This window comes from Drosophila serrata, unplaced genomic scaffold (assembly GCF_035046125.1).
Source record: "Drosophila serrata isolate PLE 108 unplaced genomic scaffold, ASM3504612v1 contig_228, whole genome shotgun sequence".
Taxonomy (NCBI): Eukaryota; Metazoa; Arthropoda; class Insecta; order Diptera; family Drosophilidae; genus Drosophila; species Drosophila serrata.
Window position 1 is genome coordinate 2167621 of NW_028257126.1, and position 22289 is coordinate 2189909.

The following is a 22289-nucleotide window of genomic DNA, read 5'->3' on the forward strand; positions in this document are numbered from 1 at the left end:
CTGTGTTGGCCATACACTCCCCTTTTTTCTGGTAAGGAGACCATGCTTAGATTTCTAATGGAAAGTAACTTCGGCATTTGTTTATATATTTATATAAATTATATAAAATTAGCCTCACTGTGCAAATGAGACCTAACAGGGCTAACGAATTATTTACAGCAACTGGAACCAAGCCAAAAATAAGGAGTACAGAACCAAACGCTATCAGCCCGAACCAATCCAGGTCTAAGATAGACTTCTTACATATACCCACCTATACCTAATGTCGCATATGTCTCCTTCGCGTTGCAAACATAGCATAAAACCCTTTTGCAAGGGTGTAATGAATTTTGACTTAAAGTTGTTAATATTAAACATTTTAATATTTCTTTCACTAATCTGCACAAATAATATACACCGATCCTTAGAGCAACCCTGATTAAAATTGTCGTCTTAAATACCGTAAGCTTGTAGGACGTGCGCGTGTTCCCAGGACCCTGCACTCCGACGCTTTCTTCAGCCGTTCCCAGAGTAAAGCGGAATCTTCTGCTGGTAGCAAGCATTCCGCATCCGAGGATGACACCAAAAACTGCACAAGCAGCTAGACCCAGTGGGGGTAAGAGAGAGAGCCACACCCCGAAATATCGCGGGGCGAACGAGTCACACGCGCCAGCATGAAACGCACAACCCAGCCGGAGGCATCGCTTCATCCCGCTTGCGCCACTGCGACGGCGGCCATTGGTCGACAGCGATTGGTCGCTGCCGGTGCTGCCGCTGCGCTGCCGCCTGCGCCGGTATAAAAGGGCAATCATCGTCAGTTACCGCGTCAATTAAGCGTAGGGATTCGGACGGAGAGTAGTAAGCTTCCAAGAAGTGTGAATTGGTTATCCCAAAAACGGGAGAAAAAAAAAATTAATAAAACAAGAGCAAGCACGAGATCATGTTTTTGTGAAATACAATTAACTGATTTGGAAACACGAGAAGGCCATTTAAAGTTACCAAGTGAAGCAAAAGCAAAGCGATTATTTAATTATAATTATAATCAATCAATTATTTAAGCTAAAGTTTGTGTACGGTGCGCGGTGCGTGTGTAAATTGTGCATCTAGGCCCAGAATGGAGCACGATAGCTTCGACGATCCCATCTTTGGGGAGTTTGGCGCCGGTCCGCTAAATCCTTTGGGCGCCAAGCCACTGTTGCCCACGACGACGGCCATGCATCCCGTGATGCTGGGTAGTGTCCATGAGCTATGCAGTCAGCAACAACAGCACCCGCAGCAGCAGCAACGTCTGCCCGACTGTAACACAATTCTGCCAAATGGGGGCGGAGGAGGAGCAGCAGGAACGGGTGGCGGAGGATCGCCCAGCTACGTGCCCAAGCTGGACTTTGTGAACAAGATTGGGTGCTATTCGCCGAGCCAAAAGTATGAGTATATCACGGCCCCGCAAAAGCTCGTGGAGCAGCACCAGCATCACCAGCAGCAGCACCACCATCAGCACTATGCAGTCACTCCTCCGCCCAGCCACAATGGCATCCTGCTCCACAAGCAATCGTCCCAGCAGCAGCAACAGCAACAGCAGCTGGTGGGCATCCTGGACTACCATCCACTGAATGGCAAGATGGATTACTCGCCATCGCCAAAGGATCACTATGAACCGCAGCAGCAACAACTGCAGCACCTGTACGGCGGCAGTCCGCACCATTTGGATCACCTGGATGGTAGTGACGGCCTGCTGCAGGACTCCTCGCCGGTCATGATCAATGGCGGTTCCACGGCGGGCAAACTCAAAAAGCCGGACGAGATGTGTGGACAAATGGAGACGGCGGGTGGAACTGGAGTCAGTCCTCCCGCTAGCTCTGTGGCGGTGGTCAACGGTGGGGGGGGTGCTGCGACGCCTAATAGCAGCAGCTCCTCCTCCGCCGCGGCAGGTGGTGGCCAGGGGGTGGCTGGCACAGCGGGCGGCGTGACTGTAGCTACACCCAAAAAAGACGGCAACGGCAGCAAGAAGAAGGGCGATCCTAATGGCATCAAGAAGAAGAAAACGAGGTAAGCAATGGCTTCTTACTGCCAATTAATTTAACGACGGGAAATCAATGAAATTATGTGCACCAAGACAATAACATTATTTATTTATGGGACAGAGCCACGGGACGTATAATTAATTGTTAGTAAGGAAATGGCTAGAACTTGGTGTGTAGACATACAATCTGAAGGGTTGATTACTAACCAAAGTTTATTGAGCATTGAAGTAAATACGAAACACAAGTTTGCATAAAAGCAATAGATTAATATAGAATTTAGGATCCGTTATATTAAGGGCCTTAAACGTTTATCAGTTTAATATTTTGATTTCCTCTAATATTTTATTAGTAGTTTGTTCAGTTGAATAATGAATTTAGATAGCATTAATGGTATTAAGGCACTTTGGCTTTCTTAATATTGATATTACAATAAAATCAGCATTAAGAGATTTATATATTTAATTAACACATGTTTTAATACATTTCACTTATCAAAACAATCATGTTTTTCGAATTATACATTTTTCGAAATAATATTTCCTAAAGATCGTCAACGTTTTTATTCTCTGCAAGGATATATGTAGATAGGGTGAGTTTAGTGTTCGGAATGAGTTTTGCGAAACGAAATTTAAGGAAGTCGGTTTTATCTTTTACCTAACCATTTTCATTTTTATTTTATTTTTCAGAACCACCTTTACTGCCTACCAGTTGGAAGAACTGGAGCGGGCCTTCGAACGGGCCCCGTATCCGGATGTGTTCGCCCGCGAGGAGCTGGCCATCAAGCTGAACCTGAGCGAGTCGAGGGTGCAAGTGTGGTTTCAGAATCGGAGGGCTAAGTGGCGCAAGCACGAGCCACCACGAAAAACGGGCTACATCAAAACGAGCACGCCGCCAACGGCGACGCTGAATCCCGGAACGCTTGCGCCGCCTTTTACAAGCTATCCTCAGACTACGACGGTAACGCCACCGGGCAGCATGGACAGCTGGACCAGTTACCAGACACCCTACGAGCTAACTCCCCAGTTCAGCCTGCTCTCGCCAGCGGCCAGTCCCTATGGCACCTACTCCGGCCAGTATGGAGCATACGTTCACGAGAGTCAACTGTTCCCGATGCGGCACTATGAATACGGCAGTCCCACACGCATGGAGATGGGCGCCACCTCTGGTTCAGTCGGTGGCAGTGCAGAGGAGGCCGTAGCCAATGGCGGAAGCTATCAGCCGGCGGAGCTGCAGACCGCCCAGCAGCAGCAATTGCCCGACGGCACTCTGGTTACCGTCCATGCCCACCAACAACAGCATCAGCAGGCTCAGCAGCAACTTAATGGCAGTAAGTACCTGAGCGCTGAAGAGGCCAAGTACGTCCATCTGCAGTGCCACCAAAGCGGAGCGGGCTTGGAGCTGAGTCCCGGCGCCAGCTGTCACTTGGTAGAGGCTCAAACGCAGCACTATGTGGCCTCAGGGGCTGCCGGAGGAGGGACTGGAGGCGGCGGCAGCGGGACAGGCGGAACCAGCAGCGATGACAACGACAGCGGCGGCTTGCAGGCTGTGATCAAGAGCGAGGAGCAGCAACAGGCACAGAGCTACGTCCTGCCGCCTTTTTTGCATTAAGGGAAATGCTCACACACCGGCGACACCAGCAGCAGCACCAGCCTCATCGCCGCTGGGCCACGCCCCCTGCGTCAGGCGTTCACCATTTTCGGAGGCCATTATAGGCGGGAGCGTGGAGTGTGCAGCATTTCAATATGTTTCCCGAGGCTGAAGCTGGGCCGCACCAGAAAGATATTCTACGCCAAGAATTAGAGTCTTACACTACCAAATACTTTTGCATTTCAATCAAATTCAAATTCTTAAGAGCTCAGGATAAAGTTCATATTATCGAAAACTAACAGGTATTGAAATATATATATATATGAATATATATATTTATATGTACATAGCCGACTTCGTATATCTCTGACTGAATTCCCTCTCTTTAATGATATTTTGGTGTGTTTCTCTTTCTGGTCGGTTCCACACACAGTCTTTGGTCATTGTTTTCATGATGTTTTGGGTTCCTTTTAGGTTTAGTAATGCATGTTGCAACAACAACAGAATCAACCAGTCTTGCCAAAACTTAACATGGTTTTTGTTTCAGCCTAAGTATAAGTTAGTTAAAAAAGGGTTCACGCGTTTCCCAATCAAGCGATTGAGCGAGTCCAGGCCCCCAAAATGCATTCCAAATGTGCCTTATTAATCGGTGAAATGACCAGATGCTGGCTTACCAGCTAAGGGCCTGCGTCGTTCACAGAATAGAAACCTAGTTATAGAGTTTACCCAATCCTAAACTAAGCCCCCCAAATACTGTTGTGTATTTAGACAATAAATTGGTTCTTTTATATATTGTATATTTAGGTGTCTTTGGCTTTACAAAGTAATATTACACACTAATTTATCCTAACCACTCTTTATATATCGGTTTGAAAATGTTTGTTTACTTAGGTTTAATGCTAGTTTAAATTTATAATTATATTTTTAAGCAATGAATACTCTATAGATCATTTCGGAAGTGTATATAATAGAAATATAAATAAATTTTATTTTTTACCAATAACTGATCGAGAGTAATTAACAAAACACTAAACAAACAAAAACAAACTTAAAAAGACGAAAAACGAGAGACAACTACCTGACGACTTTGTTATCAGAAAAACTATAAAATACAGGGTGATCAAAGTGAAATAGGTAATTTTGGAAGTATATATAATTTAAATATAAATAAATTGTATTTTCACCAACAACTGATCGAGAGGAATTAACAAAACACTAAACAATCAAATATAAACTTAACAAGAAAGGAAGCTAACTTCGGCACGCCTAAGTTTATATACCCTTGCAGATAGAAATTCTATGACTAGGAATCCATACCATATAAATTATATATATTTGTGTTAAAAAACAATGAAGTAATACCTGCTTTCATTTCATTCACCTTTATATATTATATTTGCAATTTTACAGTCACAGATTTGCATTTTTGCTCCATATCTAACGATCGTTTGTATGGCACCTATATGATATAGTTGTCCGATTTTCATGAAATTTGACACCAAATTTCAGACTAATATAAAACGGGCTGACTGAAAAAGCTATAATTTTTAATTGTATTAATTTCTCGATCTTTCCTATGGGAGCTATATGATATAGTAGTCCGATTTTCATAAAATTTTACACAAAATTTAAGAATATAATAAAATGACTATATTTTAAATTTGATCCAATTCTATTGAAAACTGAAAATGTTAAATTTTTTTTTGTAAAAATTTTCCGATCATTCCTTTGGCAGCTATATGATATAGTCGTCCGATCCGGCCCGATCCGACATATATACGAGTGAGTGTATATAGAAAGCTAACTACAAAGTTTCATTCAGATAGCCTCTAAACTGAGAGACTAGTTTGCGTAGAAACGGACAGACGGACAGACGGACATGGCTAGATCGACTCGACTGTTGATCCTGATCAAGAGTATATATACTTTATATGGTCGAAGGTGCCTCCTTCACTGCGTTGCAAACATCTGACTGAAATTATAATACCCTGCAAGGGTATAACAAGAAGAAGAGCGGGAGGCAATTACCTGACGACTTTGTTATCAGAAAAACTATAAAATACAGGGTGATGAAAGTGATTCATATTCATGTTGCAAATATTTCGATATAACACAGGAAACTATCTTTTCTGTTTTGGAATAGACCATTAATTCAAAGAAGAACTTTAGTCAAATTAAATAACCTTCACGTCGAATTAGCTCCCTGCTCCCCAACCTGCTGCCAATTTATGCCTTTGAAGAAGGGATGCGCTCGCAATTGCTCGTAATCCAACCGCAGCTCCGGAGTTGTCTGCAGCAGCTTTTCCAAAAGGTCTGTTGCATGATCGGATATCTCCAAGGGATCAGTGGGATATTGCACACAACCATAGAGCTCTAGTTGTCCAGGGTGTGTCGTCTTGTAAGGCTAAACAAAAAATTTATATATATATATATATAAATATATTGAATTAAGACTCTCCAAAGGCTCTTTAAGATGATATTCACTCACCACACCCAGTAGAAGTTGATAGAGCACAACGCCATAACTCCACCAGTCGGAGCGAAAGCTCAACGGTCGCTCTGGAGCCACAAAATGATTCGCAAGCGCCTCCAAACTTAAAGCCTTATGCACATAGTTGTCGTCGGAGCTGATTCCCTCGTTCTGATAAAAATACGTAAGCAGCAGTTGACCCTTGTCGCCTAACAATATGTTAGACATATGCAGATCCCGCAATATTACACCCTTTCCATGCAGACTGTGGATAGCGATAGCTAGCTCGCAGGCCCATTGTCGCAGACACAGCTCCGGAATGGGCTTGCTCCGGGTTATTCGGTCCAAGTCCGCCCCACGCTTTTTATGTGTGGCAACGCCCGCTTGGAGGTTGCTCAGCGTGTTGCAGACCGATTTGAGCAGTTGCTGAGAGCTACGCACCAAATCGCTGACATCGCTTTCCGCCGTTAGGATCTCCTGCTCTTCCTCTACCTCCGACGGGAAAAGCTCCCCGTAATCGACACATTTACTGCTTGTGGGCGTGTAGCTCTGCAGGTAGTCGTAGAGCCTGCCGCCCTCCGCCTGCCTCAGCAACAGAAAGATCTTCTGCTCCGACTGGAAATAGGCAAGCAGTTGGACCATATAAGGCACTTGTTGTGGGAGAAAGATGCTCTGGGTTAACGAGTGACTGGCCGGTTTTTCGATGCCCTTCATAATGGTTGCCGACTGCTGCGGCTTAGTCACACACTGGACCTGCATCACGCGCTCCTCGATTACCTGCAACACCTTGTACCTGGCCAATTGGTTCCAAGGGCATTCAAGCTGGGTTAAATTCTCACCGTCCGTCATGTCCAGAGAGAGCTGAAACTGCAGCTTCTTTATGACACAGTTGCTGGCCAGGAAGTTTGCATGAATTTCCTCGGCCCGCGCTAAATATTTGGCTATCTTTGCCTTAGCAATAAACCTTCTCTCCTCGTTTGCGTCCTGTTTGGACCCATTAAGCAGGAGATCCACGCCGTGTTTGTACCGCTCGTGAGCTTCAACGTACTTCAAATTGACCTCTGCTTGGACGGCGTGGCTAAACTCCAGTGCCGCCTCGTAGATGTAGTCGCTATCTTCGCTTTCGATCGAGGCCATTGGCGTCAGTAGACGTAAATAGTCCCGTTTCGTTGAAGCTTGCTCAACCAGCCTGGGTTCCACTTTGGTTTCAGTTTCTTTTTCATTCGGCTCACTGTAGTCTGGAAGCGAAGACTGCTCCTTATCGCAGCGCGGATCCAGAGGCGTTATGCCACCCGCGTCATTTGGGTCGTAGGGCAAATCCAGTTTATCGCAGATGTCGGCAATTGCTCCCGCTCCACTCCCAGAATCGCCACTGCTGCGTAATTCACCACTGCAGCTGCTGTTGTCGCCCGCCGTCTTCAGCCGCAAAGACCGTTCTACATAAAGCTTCTTCAGAGGCGTGCCATTAGGTGATGGCGTCTCCTGAAAGAACTGCGTAAAAGTGGCGCACTTATACAACGCCGGATGCTGGGCGGCAAAGTCGAGCAGAGTCAAGATATACTCTTTGCGGCGCTGGATCACAGCTGCATCGAAGCGCTTAAAGTAGCTGCTGTCCGTAGGAACGGGCAACTTACCCGGCAACTGAAGGCTCTTGTGTCGCCGGCTCAACTCACGGTGCAGTCGCTTGACGTCGTGGAAACGCTTCCACACAACCAGACAGGTCAGGGCTTGCGGAACCGAGCGAGGGAAGACCTATGAATGAGCAAGAATGAGAATGAGTCCGTTCTACTCCACCAAAATATCCATTGAGCTCACGATAGATGTAATCTTGTAGATTGTGTAGCCGCCCTTGTGCTCCTGCGTGTCCGTAACAGTGAAACTGTGGATCCATCCACCCAGGTTGAGACTCATTTTGGCACCTGGTACTATGCTGGCGCACTAATTTACAAACATTTTTCCAATGGTCGAATATTTCTTAGCTTTCGTCATGTGAACATAACACTGGCCGCAGTTTTAATAGCCGTAATAGCCAAACACAAACCTATAGTAAATTAAAATCAGTTTAGATTATTTTTTTTTTTTTTTTTTGTTTTTTTTTGTAATAAATGCAAATAGGCGATAATGTGCCCGCCGGCTTGAGATCAAAAATTAATTAAATAAGAGCGGATTTCCGACTACACGGCAACTGGGCACACTTAAAATGCAAAACCATCGATAGCAAATATTCGTAATGTATCGAAATAAATTTTTAAAATACCGTAAATAACTAAATAATTAATCTTTAATAACCGAAACATTGTACCTGTACCACCTCTACCTGTATACAAATTAAAAAAAAAAAAAACCTTTTAGAAATTAGATGCCTTTGACATATACATACTAACGCTCAGAATTGACAAACAAATATACAACCAGGTTTGTGTAGCCTGAGCACAGGAGAGAAGCTTTGCTTGCAACCCTAGTAAAACCGGTCCAAATTTAGTAATGTTCAAATTTGATGCACTCGCCGCTAACGATTACTATCGACACTAAAAGCACGGTAGTGGTTCCCAAGTCCAAGTAATCGATATATCGATACTGTCGCGGGTGCTCAGCCCACCTCTAGGAGAAGTAGAGAAAAAGAAGGCGACGAATCAAAGGCAAAAGGCAGGAAGCAGCAAGCAAAATCGACGCCGCACGTACCGGGAGCATTTAAATAATTTTTTCTGTGGATTAATTTGACCGAAAAGGCTTCAACAACACAATGACTGAGCGCGAGAATAATGTGTACAAGGCAAAGCTGGCCGAACAGGCAGAGCGGTACGATGGTGAGTAGACGAAAAAATGTTGAAAATTGAGTAGGGAAAATTTTCTCGTCAGAGGAGCGCCAACGTTTGGGGAGGGGTCCGTTCAGATCCGTCGCGTCGTCGCGTGGTCGCTGAAAAAATCGCCCAACATGTCTGCTTTTGCGTCAAAAATTCGCCAATTGATGGCCCGACGTATAGTCGCTGATGGAAAATAGTCGGAAAAGATGAAAATTTTCAATATTTGCTTGTGTAGGTGCAGCGGTAGAAGTAGAAGCGACGCTGCGTCGCTGTCGATGAGTAGTATTTCTGCGAAAACGAACGCCGAGAGGAGGAGAGCGATGAAGAAGCAGAGCGAATGGTAGAAGACAGACGATGACGGTGGCGGACAGAGAGGAAAAAAAATGTAAAACCTGATTTTTGCCGGCAAAATTCGCGTGGTTTTCGCGAAAAGAGAAAGAAACCAAATTGCGTATTATAATTTACAGCAAGGTGGGCCAAATAGTTTTTTCTGGAATAGTATTACCGGTCGGGGGCAGGGGTAAAACGAAATTTTGTGTATTTAGCATTGCGAGCGAGGGCTGCGCGGCCAACATTTTTCGTTTTCTCTATGTTGCTAAGGGCTGTTTGTAGCTGTAGCGTTTCCTCTATTAGGTGTTGTCAAGGCGTAAGTTTCTAGAAGGAATCGGTATAGTTTTTGGATTAACTATATTTAAATATGTGGTGCTCTGCTGCTCCACACCCAATATCAATGGGGTTGGAATGTAGGGTCTCTCTCTCTCTGACCCTTCCTCCTTTTATTTCTTTCGTTTTTGTCCGACGAAATGTGCTTTTCATGCGCAGCAGCGGCAGCGTTGCTGCGAAAAATCGATGAATGAATCGATTGTGCAGTAGAGTTGTCGCCGGCCTCTTGTTTCCCTCTAGTTTTTTTTTTTTTTCGTAATTGGTTATTTATGCAAATTAGTTGCGGCTAGTTTTAACATCTTTCTTTGCATTTGGCACTCCAGCCAGTTGGCAACTCTGTCTGATAGTGCAAAAAAAATTTTCTGTTGCTCTCGCATTACTCATGCTCAGGCGCATGTATGTGTGCCTGCCTTATGTGCCTGTGTGTGTATACGGATGAGTGTTCGCCGGGAACTTTTATTGTTGCTGCTTATATTTAATTAAAAATACTTCAGTTAATTAAAAAATGCCCCAAAAATGTGAAGCGGAAAGAGTCGGAAGGGAAACTGATCAACAGAGAAGGGCAGCGAATTTCGGCGTTTGCAAAAAGCGCGCGCTTAACAATTGCAGATAGCCGTTGCATGCGTTAAAACGAGATAACTAGTGTGTCGGCGTCGCGGCGGCACAGTGCCTTGAAAAGTTAACAATGAGTGCTTTTTTGCCATACATTAGGCGACTGTAATTGCAACAATACTATGGATAATTGCCTGCAAAACTGACAACATTAACGGGCGGCGTCTCTTCGACGTTGCCGTTGTTGCTGCTGTTCTAGCCGCAAAGAAGTCAATCAACTATTAGCAGCCACGGCTCGCACACAGACGCATACTGGGATATTCGTGTCTGTATCACATGTTTGTCTTCTTATTTTCGCCTGCCTGGCGTTGCCGTTGTGTATGTGTGTATGCATGGAGCACTTGGCGTTGGCCTTGTCGCACTTGGGCTGTTGCGACGCTCAATGCTGGAGCACCCATACCAGTGTGTTCGGCGGAGAGCACACGCACACACTGGCACGCTAATGCCGCCAGCCGGCTATGTCTGCGCCCCAATCTGAACTTGCCTCGCCCCCTGTCGGAGCCCCCTCCCTTTTATATACACATTAACGTCAGTCTTTAAGTGTGCTTTCTCAGGTGCTGCCCCCGCACCGCGCCGCTCCTTCGCCCCCACCGATTCGTCTCTTCCTCTTACTCGTCGCGTTCTATCTACATTTTTTTCGAGGTCGTGCACTGCTTTTTCCGTTGATGTTCGTTCCCGTCAATGTCGTCAATATGCGAAAAAAGAGCGTTCATAAGGTTGATAGATGAGCACTGGAAAATTGGGGGCGGTGGATAGGTGTGTTTTGTTTGTTTCTCTTATTTTGTATTCAAATTGCCGTATTCAAGTGGTCATTCTCTGTTAGTTTTTCCTTTGTCTAATAACATTTTTTTTTTTACTGTAACGGTATGTGCGCATGTTTTTCAGTTTCTGCCCTTACGTCACGCATACAAACGCAAGACACACCCATACAAACACTAGCAAGCGGTGTTGATTAGGCAGGGGGAAGAACGGAAAGAGGGAGTGTGCAACTTCTGCCACATTCATCGCCTTTTGGTCCCTAGTTTGCCTTAATCTTTTATTGTAGCTCGCGTCACATTTTTTTTATGTTTGTTTTTGGGTGGGTGGTTTTGGACAGGTTTTACGGTTCCTACTAGGATTGCCATCAAGTACATTTACAGCTGTGTCGTTGGAAAAACCGATGAAGCCGCTTTATACTTACAAAATTTCTTGTATGACACTTCGACGACCTAGTATATTTTCGATATTTTTCTTGTTGAAATTTCTAGTTTGAGCAGTATTTTCAGCTGACATAATATGTATTTCATACATTTGGCTTGGGTCCTTTGAGTTTTGCAAATTACAGATTATAAAACTTGGGAATACATACGATGCACATATACAGCGACTGAGTCTAGAGTGTTTAGGGGCATCACAGGCAAACTTCGTATGGCGGTACTAATCATTTTTTTATTCTTTGGTTTTTCAAAAGGAATTAAATTTTGATGCTTACCTCAAATTAGAACTAATGAGTGGACGTTACACTTACATTATTGACCGATATTTCTAATGCTTTTTAACCCTAGCAAAGTGTTTAATGATTTTTGTCAGATGTTTTTAACGCAGGGTAAAAGACTTACGCGAGCCTATAACTTACAATATTCTTGTTTAGCATGAAAAGCTGCAAATTTGTAAAAAAGAAATAGTAAAGCAATATCTATCTATTACTATGATTATTACCGATCTAAAGCACACAAGACAATTTTTAAATATTTAGGATGACAATATTACAAAAATAAGCTCTTGATACACGCTTGAACTATTGTGGTTCGGTGATTTGGCATAATCATTAATTTTTGCGGCCTTTTTATTGATTTTCTGTTTAATATTTGGTGACTCGACTACGCGCATGCCTTATAATTGGATGGAAATTTGCCTAATCGTGAGCAACATGTTCTGTACTTAAATGTGGACATGGTGGGGGCTTGGGGGCTGAACTTATACCCACGTTCTAAAATTTACATCCTTTGCATCGACTGCTCATTAAACGCATTACACATTTCTACTGTTGTACAATGTGCCAATGCAAACAACAATTATTACATTATTTTTAAATTCACGAAGCTTAAAAAAAAACGAAAATCAAGACGCACCAATGAATCATGAAACATTGATGCTCATATATAGGTTTATTTATTCTACAACACATTCGCAAATGTCCCGCTGTCTGGGACTGTCCGAATGTCCGCATGCGTGTGTATGTGCACGAAATACGTCAGCAGCTGACTGGCGCAACTGCGAGCCAAGTGCAAACCAGCAAAAAAATGTGAGGAACGCTGCAATTACAATATTTTTTAGCTCTGATTTGTTCTGTATTGTGTGTTATCAACACAATGTACACACCAAGTAGTTGCTCTGCATCTGCTTTTTGCTGGAGTTCCGTGCATGTGATTCATGACGCGCAGTTTTAGGCTGATGATGCCGGTCACTACAAAAAAAAGGGGAAAAAAGTGTGTGCAACACTGGCGGACAATGTTATCGGAACACCGGCTGATTGGGTTGTGTGTGGGTGTGTGTGTCCGCGGCGTTATGACAAAATCGGGTTATATCGGGCATATACGACGCAACCGCCCAGCTAGTATGCTGAAGTTGCGCGCCGGCTGCATGAATTATATATATCATTATGGATTGGGCGTGTCACACCGATAAGGAAAAGGTAATAAACCAACGCAAGTCCTAAGTCCTTAACTCGCTACAGGGGTAATCCAGACAAGAATCGCTGACAATTGATTAAATGTATATATTTCAATGAATATATATATGTATTTATATTTCTTGAATTTCTTAATTTCATAGACTTCAAACCTACGAATTTTACTTTAATTCCTATGCTCTTTTAATCGTCTTCTTTGGGAAGCGCCTAAAATTCGTTCAGTTCCGTGGCACTTGTTTTTTTTTCTTTATATTTAAGTTAAATTTTGTGTCCAAAGACGATTAAATTAAAAACAAATTATGTATTAGAAAAGGTTAGAAGTTGGGAAAGCAAAAGGAACTGAGGCAAAATATGTTTTACTGTGAAATTAGCTTTTACCTACAATTACCATGCTACATTTTTAATAACTGCTATCTATTTCCTACCTTATCTCTATGCCATCTGCAGAAATGGTCGAAGCCATGAAGAAGGTCGCCTCGATGGATGTCGAGCTGACCGTTGAAGAGCGCAACCTGCTGTCGGTTGCGTACAAGAATGTGATTGGAGCACGACGCGCCTCGTGGCGCATTATAACTTCGATTGAACAGAAGGAGGAGAATAAGGGCGCTGAGGAGAAGCTGGAAATGATCAAAACTTATCGAGGCCAGGTGGAGAAGGAGCTGCGCGACATCTGCTCGGATATACTGAATGTGCTGGAGAAGCACCTCATTCCATGCGCCACATCCGGCGAAAGCAAAGTATTCTACTATAAGATGAAGGGCGACTATCACCGCTATCTGGCCGAGTTTGCCACCGGTTCGGATCGCAAGGACGCGGCGGAGAATTCGCTGATTGCCTACAAGGCGGCCAGTGATATTGCCATGAACGATCTGCCACCAACACACCCCATTCGCTTGGGCTTGGCATTGAACTTTTCGGTAAGTGGGAATTGATTAAAGCTGCTGTTTTGCGAGAAACTTTTCTTACCTATTGCCTAAATCTCTATTATGCAGGTGTTCTACTATGAGATCCTCAACTCGCCGGATCGCGCTTGCCGATTGGCGAAAGCCGCTTTCGACGATGCCATTGCTGAGTTGGATACGCTGAGCGAAGAGAGCTACAAAGACTCTACACTCATCATGCAGCTACTGCGGGACAATCTCACATTATGGACGTCCGATATGCAGGCAGAAGGTAAGTTATCTATAACACAGTCTAATTCTATTAAGTTCTAAATTATTGCTATTATACTAAGAAGTAGACCCCAACGCAGGTGATGGCGAGCCCAAAGCAGAAATTCAGGATGTTGAGGATCAGGATGTGTCGTAATTTAAGTAACCCCCCGCCCTTCCATTGAAAAAACACATTATATACCTTCTAAAGTAAATATAATACCATATAATATATATGCATACAACAACAACACGACAGCAAAACAACAGCAACAAGAAAACTGGAAACAACACGGCATCATCATTCGCAATCAACACAAGACAACAGTGGGAGCAGACGCGTCAGGATCATCAAACAGCAACAAGAAACAGCAACAGAAGCCGACAATTATTCAACAACATTTAACAATAAACAAGCGTGGAAAACGAAACAGCACAAAAACACACAGAAAAAGAAAGAAAAAACCACAAAAACCAAATGTTTCGAAAATTGGGGCGGCATTTTGGTGGGCGTGGCGGTGGCTGCGACAGTATGAGAAGGATCACTGCGAGAAAATAAGTGGTCGCCTATCTGTTCCATTGTCTCCTCCGTCTTCGTAGGCCAGAAGAAAACAGCGACAGCAACTCTATTACAATTAAAAATTTTGCATTCGAGAAATCAAGCATTATATTATATTTAAATAAATATTATATTTAATTATGAGAAGCAAAAAACAAATAACAAATAAATTTCATTTAAACTACAAAAAAGGCATAACAAAGAGGAAAGATCGAAACACTTAACGAATAATTGAGAAACAATCACAAGTAAAATGCAAATTTTCATCCAGTTGGCATGCATTAATTTTTAAACTAATAACAGAAAAAGTCACAGAACAGCAACACTTAAAATACAACTTTAATTTTAAGCCAATAATAAAAAATGAGAACGAAGAAATAAAACGTAACGAAAACGAAATTAATAAGCGCAAAATAAAGGTAACAGAACCGTAAATTCGAAAATGTAAGGAAAAATACAGAAATTAATTTAAATTAAAATACAAATAAAATCGAGTAAAAGAGTAAACCAGGAAACGAAATGAGCAAATAGAATGAAAGACCGAAATAAAGCGAAACAAAAACTATTTAAAGTGAGAAAAGGGAATGTTAGTTAAGCGACAATTCAAAACGAATTCTTAAGCTTAAATTTGTATGTATGTAAGTGTATTGTTCAGACACTGACACACGCACATACACAGTCACTCACATACTTGCACTCATCAGAGCCAACATCAACACATACGAACTTTTTGATTTCTCTTAACGTTTCCTTACTCTCATCGTACGTAAACGCTAACTTAAACTTAATTTTGTTAACTTGTAGACTTTCGATATTCGAATTTCGATTTACGTTTTCCACTCGCAATTCCAAACATTTTTCACATCATCTCTTTACCTTGCGCAACAAATGAAACATATTAATAATAATAGAAAAGTATTTGTAGTTTCTAAAATACAAGAAAAACGAAAACGATAAAAACAACAGTACATATATATTTATATATATATTGTATACATATATACTTGTATATTTTCTATGCCTACCACTTATGTAATTTGTAGAGATTTCAAATTTTTTCAACCCGAAATTGCCCGATTTTCCAAAGTCCTCAATTTTGCATCTAAAACAGAAATTTCCACCAATGACCGAAAACTGAACTAAAAGCGCGCAGCACAGACGAGAAATATTTAATTTAGCTTAAAGTCTAAGAACCGAACGAAAACCCCAAAAGCAGAACATCTTTGTTTTAGCGTGTTAGCGAATGAGAAAAGCTGCAAGGAAAATTTTAGCACGGGTTTCTTTTACGCAGCCTGCCTTTTTTGATAAACGAGGCGCGCTAAATAGATGACAGACGAGCAATAATTCGCAGACGCTGAAAAGACCCGTGCAGAAAGTTGATTAAGCATAAATCAGCCGCAGCAACGACAACCGCGCTACATTCTTGAACGGAACAACAGCAATACAACAAAAAAAGAAAGCTAAAAAACTGACATTCGTATTCATTTCAAATAAAAATCATAAAAACAAAAACAAACAATTGGGCATCTCAATTTATTGTTAATTGAGTTTCGGATGGGGTCGGAAGAGGGGGAAGCTAGTTTAAAACAGTGCGCGATACCAATAATAGCGGAAAATATGGAATAGAGCATCATACATTAGCTATGTTCCAGACGAAATTTTTCTATCGTAGGTACATAGTTCAATTCCACTGAAATTGGTTGCCTATTAATGTATGTGTACTTATGTATACATAAATGGACAATAAAACTAAATAAGGCTAGCTCCAAGAATTTCAGTAAGGAATTTAAAATTATTTTCACATCCTCTCATTAAAATTGTATTATTATAATCCTATCGTTGTATTGTCTTGTGCATTATCATCAAGGAAATCACATTTTTTGCACATACTTCAGTTGTCTATTTATTAATAGACAGTACTGTGTTTTACTTTAAACTTTGGTGAGTGCACATTAACTACGCATTGAAAAGGCACTCGAGAAGCTTTCACCACCCATTTGACTACGCAGAAAACATAACCCGGATCAAACGCTCTGAAGTGGGTCGAGAGGGTAAAGGTTTTAATATTAAAATGTGTTTTCAGGTACAATTAAACCTTAAGAAAGACGACTAAAGCTAGTCAGCGGATTCTATAAAAAATATAAAATATAAATAATTTCTATAAAATTCCTAGCACTATCACTGCACTTTTATTTTCTGGCATTTTAATACAAGATTTAAATAGTGCTTAATTAATTAACAAACTGTCATATTAATCTCTCTGTCCAAAAGTATGCCAACAAAAAACAAACATGATAAAAAAAGAAAATAACAGAATTTTGAAATCAAAATATTTATATTTATCACATTTTTGTGTCCTGTCTTTCGCACTAAAATTAAAATTAAGGAACAAATTTGATTTCTTATGATAGATTGCAGTCTTCGGTCAGCACAAAACGCAGAGAGAAACCACAATCACGACGACGACGCTTTTGCGTCAAATCAAAGTGTCCACTTAAGCTCAATGTCATTTCGCCAGTTCACTTTCTCGATAGCCAGAAGCAACCACAAAATGTGGGTCTAGTGGTCTATTGTTCTTTCCAGAAGCAGATGCGCACAATGGAAAAGCCATATACAAATGCCTAAACATACATATCTATATTTGAAAATCAGGCGAGGAGGAAATTGGAAGAGGTAAGGCAAAGAGCTCATCTATGGTTTAGTTGCAATACGTTGCTCGAGAGTCACGGAGATGGCACTGCAGCTGCAAATTGAGAAGCTTAAAGGGTTGGACAACTACAAGGCCTGGTCGATGACGGTGCGGGCATATCTGGAGTCCGAGGAACTCTGGTCGGTGGTGGAGAATGGTCCAGAGAATAACGAGGAGGCAAGTAAATACGTTTTGGTTCAGCTACGTAAATACTTCCAATGGTACCCATCGTCATCCATTCGTCTTTGTAGTCTCTGCTTAAGGACAAGCGCGCCAAGTTCTTGATTCTTTGCCTAATCGAGACCAAATTGTGCCAGTTCATGGTCAGCATCCGGACGGCCAAGGATCTCTGGACTTATCTGCGCACCCAGCACTCATTACGCTAGAAAAAACTGTTTTAATTACAATCTAGTTTATTATTACATAAATATAAAATAATTAAAAGTTAACATTCGGCTCAGCGTAGACTTCCTAGCTCTCCGTCTCCAGCTCGATGATTACGGGCTGATCCTCGGGATTCTCGTCCAGCAGACCTTCAAAATACCAACCCAGCTTCTGCTCCAGTCGCTTGGTTAGTCGTTCAGCGCTAACGCTTAGGCCGCCCGAATGCAGATTCACCAGCAACTCTCGAACATCCTTGTAAACACTATTGTGAGGACCAGGCACCATCAGCTCCTCGGGCAGGTGGGGCAGCTGATGAGCCAAAACCTCACTGTACTTCATATACGTGAGCTTGTGTCTGTTTACCGCCGTTTCAGAGTGCGAAAGCAAACCGAGAAGCTTTCGCCAATGGGCGAGCGACTCCACAGAGTAGCCCACCAGAAAGAAGGCATATGCCAGTTGCAGTTCCTCTATAAGACCGTCATCGGAGTCGAAGCTGCCGAGCATCTCATCTACAGCAGCTATACAATCCATGGCGTGGCGGGATACGTCGGCAGGTAATGCATTCTGTGGAACACGCGACGGCACTTTGCTAAAGCGGGGAGCTGTACCCTCTACTGGCTTCAGGTCCGGAAGGAGCTCGCTCTCATCCAACAAGAATCGAGCGGCCGTGTTCCGTCTTCCAGTGCAGCTCGCACTCGATCCGCCCCGCGGACGCTCTGCATCTGGACATGACTGCAGTTCGATGTTGGTGCGAATGGTGCCCTCGGCTGGACGACATCGCTCTACGCAGGACTCTGTTACGCTGCCCGTTAGATCCTTCCACTGAGCCACATAGCGGTAGTCGTAGGGCGCTAGCACACGTTCCAGCTGCGCTAGATTTTTGCGAATCCGCTCGCGCTCCAGCTCTGGTGCGGCAATCCTGCGGGGCCGCAGCTCCTCCAGTTCGTTATCCCATTCGCGCACTACGATCTCGTTGGCATGAAAGAAGTGGACAAAGCCGACCCGAGGAGCTGCATCCCCGTAGGGACCACGAGAGGCACACCACACATAGTGGACGCCGGGCGGAATCATCTTGACGCCACGGAAGTCCGGACCGATGGTGTAGGCGCACAAGTCGATGCCGAAATCGGTGCCCTCAGGAACTCCGGCGACGGCCAAGACTGCACCGTCGGCGAGCAGGCGCAGAGCCAGTTTTGGGTCCATTTGCATGCTCGAGTTGTCTTTGTTCATTTTTGGAATTCGGGTTTATTAATATATATTTTTTTTTTTTAGACAACAATATGCAGGCACCCAAATATCGATAAATACCTAATCGATGTTTAATGGCGATGAAAAACAGAAACAGAAATTTGGATTCTATTGACCACGGAAAATTACATCAGTACATAAATTATTTATTTCATGCCACTGTGACCAACGATAATAAAGAAAAGCGTCAGGGGGGGGGGGTCCCTGATCACTGACTTGAATTGTTGACATTGCAAAGCATTTCTTAGTAACGGATAAATATTCATATGTTTATTATTTCCAGATCGCGCCGTGTTTTTAGGAACATTTTTCTATCGGAAGATGGTTTTTACTGGAAAAGCCAAAGTCAAACTTCTAGTTAACCCAACAACTGAAAACCGCCAAACAAAATTGTTTCCTCCACAAAGCCAATCTCCTACAAAAAATTTAGTACTAAGTTCAATATCACATATAAAGATCTTATATTTATCAATATTCTTAGTCGTGCGGTAGACCATAGTAGCTAATGCTCATAACTTATAAGTTAGCATTTAAGTTAAAAAATTGTTGGCTTTTAAAAATAAATATTGCCTTAACGACCATTATCATAGCAAACATTACACGAAGGTTAATCGGGTTCATTAATAAAACTCTAAAATTCGTCGTAGCATATTTTTTGTTTCGAAGAATAGACGAACGAACGACTTAATTGTAAAAAAGAAATCGATTTTATTTGTTATCAAAAACATTATGTTATTCTTATATATATGTAGGTTTTTGCAGTGTTTAGTATTGCAAGCTGCGTTTAGTGCCGATATCATCCAGTATTTGGCGCAGCTCCTCATCCTCGAAACGACCCTCCAGCGACGGAATCAACGCCTTGGCCTCCTCAGGAGCTTCGGGACACAGATTACCCAAGGCGGCAAGCTCGAATTTGTGCAGCTTCTTTTGCATCAGTAAGCTGGATAAGTACAATTTAAGTTTAACATGAGAATTACCAGGATTTACTTTATCAGACCTACCTTCGCACAGACATTATAGTTTCCTTGTTCTTAAACTTTCGGAAACTGTCCGTGTAGGCGTAGGTTTTCATAAAAACCTCTGAAAACTCTTGTTCCTCGTCAGCGGACTCGTTCTGTCGTTTGCGATGATCGAGCAACATGTGAACCTCCGATATCAGCAGCGTCTCGGCAGTCTCGAACTCTAAAATAGGACAACAAGCGAACGAGGGATTCGTCAGTGGAAATAGCTGTGGAAATACATGCAAACAATTTACAAGTGAAACATGGAAGAACAACTATGGTTTAGCCAAGGGACTGCGGTTTGCTGATGTGGCCGTTTTCCAGCAGGAAATCATAAATCTGTCGCGTTTTGTTCACGTCGATCTTGATTAGACGCCGCGCATCGGCCAGGCGCAAATGACCGAGCTTGGCCTGCTCCGAAACCAGTTGGTTCTTGTAGTCTAGATATGATTGTGGTACCAAACGAGCCACACTGCACAGCTTCCTTTCGCCAGCATCCAATTTAGAATACCCGGGCAAATCTGTGGAAAGAAAAAGTAGACATAACGTCTTTAGAGAGCGTTCACTTAGAATACTTTATCGTTTATATACCTCCAATTTCAATTGGACTGGCTTTCCGGCGGGAGCTCAAGGCAATCAGCTTGGAGCTGATTCCGGGTGGCAATTGTTCTCCATTTCGATTGTACTCGTAGTACTGCACCAAGTGCTGCCAGTCGAAAGTATCCATCTGTTGCTTCTGGCGGACGTATTCCCGTTGAGCTTGCTGACGTTGTTTGTAGAGCCGCTTAAAGAGCGATGCTCCAGACAGAGTGCTGACGCCCTGCTGACGCAATTCGTACAACTTAAACAAACGAGTATTGAGTTCGCGGCAGTGTCGTAGGGACTCCACCAACAAGTCAAATTCTACGGGTTTACAGATCTGCATGAACCCCAGGAACCGCATGCAGCTGGTGTCACTGGTAAATGCGTGCATGTACTTGGAAATCCAGCTAACCGTTCGATTAGGCATGATTAGACCGTGATGCCGCATGATCCTATAACGACGTTGGCGTTCTCTGTTAGAGTATGGTCAGAAATTAATTAACAATTTCACCCATTTTCACGACTACTTCGGCTTTCCTTAACCATTACGATTTTCTTACTTTAATCGATTATTATAAGCGCGCACCAGTCCTAGCTGCAGTTCCTCGGTTATCTCCCGTTCCATTTCGTTGCTCTCACCTTCTTGGTCATCTTCACTCGACCGCTGATTCACCATAATTGAGAGCAGGCTCTCGGCGGAGGCGTCATAGGGCGTATCGAAATCTCCCCGTGCGCAGCGATATCCGGCACTTAGCTTAAACTGAATCGCGGCGATGTCGTCGTGGCGTGGGGGATCCAAACTGCGCATCTTGAACACATACGGCATTCGCTCAGGAAGGTAGCTGTGCCTTGAGTGCTGAAGCTTCAGCAGGCGCTCAAAGATGCCACCAAAATAACAGTCGTGGTAGTGCCGACGCACTTCCATGGGAGCGTGTCGCTGCTCTAAGGCATGCGAGACGGCCTCCCAGTTTGCGTAGCCTTGAACCCGTAATGTTTGCAACAGGATGCGCTCGTCTCGGGCAGTCCAATGGGGCTCGTGGGCAAACACCTGAATGCTGTCGCGGACTATGATGTAAGCGTGATTATTGCGATGCGGCGATATCTCCCTGCCATGCGCGAAGCAGTGCAGGCACAGAAATGTGTTCAGGCACTCAGAGCACTTTATGTAGGGCTCGGAGAGGTTGCAGCGGCATGTGGCACAACGGCCGAAATCGCTGGGAGCTGGCACCGGTACTACGCTATTCGCGTTCCAAGCCATTTCCTCCATAAGTTCTAGTTGTTTGTGCAACGACTGTACGTTGTATACTACCGTGGTACTCCTGGTTTTGGAGTCCTGGCGGGCAATTGCGTATCGTTCGACCTTTTCACCTAGAAGCTCAACTACAATAAGTCAATTCAATATGGTAATCTGAAGGAGGAGGCGACTGCGCCGCTTTTCGTGCGCGCTATAAGCCAAAGATCTTCAGGCAGTTTCACTTGTAAGTTTAAAAAGCAGCTAATTGAGGTTTGATTGTTACCTTTGGGGAACTGCAGGTCGGCGGCGTCTTCATCCACCATGTCTACGGGGTTCATAAACGACATGATTGCTACCTTTTAAGTCACTTTCTAATACAAATAATAATGTATATGCAATGCCGGGTTTTTTCTTCTTCCACATGTAGAGATGGACATTGAGTTGTAAGAAAACAACAATATATCGATTATAATGTTGTCTCATGTGATATCTTGACAAAAGCGAAAACTGAAAAATAATTGGCAGGAATGCATTTCCGCTGCGAGAAATGAAATCAAATAATCCATAAATGTTTGTAAATTTACATAATTAGCTCTAAATATGGATTAAGTATTAATTCTATCGATTGTTGCTA

At 43.1% G+C, this 22289-nt stretch overlaps 7 protein-coding genes across 27 annotated transcripts; 3 read left to right on the forward strand and 4 right to left on the reverse strand.

The window, feature by feature from the left end:
- Positions 1–806: 806 nt before the first annotated feature.
- On the forward strand, positions 807–4590 carry repo (homeobox domain-containing protein reversed polarity). Its single transcript, XM_020957214.2, has 2 exons — positions 807–2025; positions 2687–4590. The coding sequence occupies exons 1-2, from the start codon at positions 1094–1096 to the stop codon at positions 3606–3608; spliced, it is 1854 nt and encodes a 617-aa protein (XP_020812873.2). The 5' UTR covers positions 807–1093; the 3' UTR covers positions 3609–4590.
- On the reverse strand, positions 4364–8211 carry LOC110188115 (ribosomal protein S6 kinase-like 1). Its single transcript, XM_020957689.2, has 3 exons — positions 7873–8211; positions 6076–7809; positions 4364–5991 (listed from the first exon to the last, which is right to left on the reverse strand). The coding sequence occupies exons 1-3, from the start codon at positions 7966–7968 to the stop codon at positions 5773–5775; spliced, it is 2049 nt and encodes a 682-aa protein (XP_020813348.2). The 5' UTR covers positions 7969–8211; the 3' UTR covers positions 4364–5772.
- Positions 8212–8692: 481 nt separating this feature from the next.
- Positions 8693–14708, forward strand: 14-3-3epsilon (tyrosine 3-monooxygenase/tryptophan 5-monooxygenase activation protein epsilon). 19 transcript variants are annotated; one of them, XM_086830141.1, is made up of 6 exons: positions 9695–10892; positions 12282–12420; positions 12505–12810; positions 13255–13724; positions 13800–13980; positions 14042–14708. In XM_086830141.1, exons 4-6 carry the CDS (start codon positions 13257–13259, stop codon positions 14113–14115), a joined length of 723 nt encoding a protein of 240 aa, XP_086686267.1. In that variant the 5' UTR covers positions 9695–10892; positions 12282–12420; positions 12505–12810; positions 13255–13256; the 3' UTR covers positions 14116–14708. The 19 variants fall into 19 exon arrangements, with proteins under 19 accessions (XP_020813349.1, XP_020813350.1, XP_020813351.1 ...); XM_086830139.1 differs by having other exon boundaries at positions 12282–12810; XM_086830145.1 differs by having other exon boundaries at positions 12282–12810; positions 14045–14708.
- Positions 14709–15954: 1246 nt separating this feature from the next.
- LOC110187771 (uncharacterized) lies at positions 15955–19432 on the forward strand. Of its 2 annotated transcripts, XR_015271037.1 has the most exons (3): positions 17124–17383; positions 18863–18971; positions 19122–19432. XR_015271037.1 is itself a non-coding variant. In XM_020957235.2 (2 exons), exons 1-2 carry the CDS (start codon positions 17249–17251, stop codon positions 17590–17592), a joined length of 270 nt encoding a protein of 89 aa, XP_020812894.1. In that variant the 5' UTR covers positions 15955–17248; the 3' UTR covers positions 17593–17655. The 2 variants fall into 2 exon arrangements, 1 of the variants encoding a protein (XP_020812894.1); XM_020957235.2 differs by lacking the exons at positions 18863–18971; positions 19122–19432 and adding an exon at positions 17458–17655 and having other exon boundaries at positions 15955–17383.
- On the reverse strand, positions 17602–18951 carry LOC110187770 (protein AAR2 homolog). The gene has a single exon (XM_020957234.2). It carries the CDS (start codon positions 18818–18820, stop codon positions 17678–17680), a length of 1143 nt encoding a protein of 380 aa, XP_020812893.2. The 5' UTR covers positions 18821–18951; the 3' UTR covers positions 17602–17677.
- A 90-nt stretch (positions 19433–19522) lies between the features above and the next one.
- Positions 19523–22129, reverse strand: Ada2a (Transcriptional adapter 2A). 2 transcript variants are annotated; one of them, XM_086830136.1, is made up of 6 exons: positions 21939–22129; positions 20982–21789; positions 20431–20894; positions 20094–20360; positions 19840–20020; positions 19523–19778 (listed from the first exon to the last, which is right to left on the reverse strand). In XM_086830136.1, the coding sequence occupies exons 1-4, from the start codon at positions 22000–22002 to the stop codon at positions 20122–20124; spliced, it is 1575 nt and encodes a 524-aa protein (XP_086686262.1). In that variant the 5' UTR covers positions 22003–22129; the 3' UTR covers positions 19523–19778; positions 19840–20020; positions 20094–20121. The 2 variants fall into 2 exon arrangements, with proteins under 2 accessions (XP_086686262.1, XP_020812856.2); XM_020957197.2 differs by having other exon boundaries at positions 20982–21801.
- Positions 19604–19979, reverse strand: Polr2D (RNA polymerase II subunit D). The gene is made up of 2 exons (XM_086830161.1): positions 19840–19979; positions 19604–19778 (listed from the first exon to the last, which is right to left on the reverse strand). Exons 1-2 carry the CDS (start codon positions 19977–19979, stop codon positions 19604–19606), a joined length of 315 nt encoding a protein of 104 aa, XP_086686287.1.
- Positions 22130–22289: the final 160 nt, after the last annotated feature.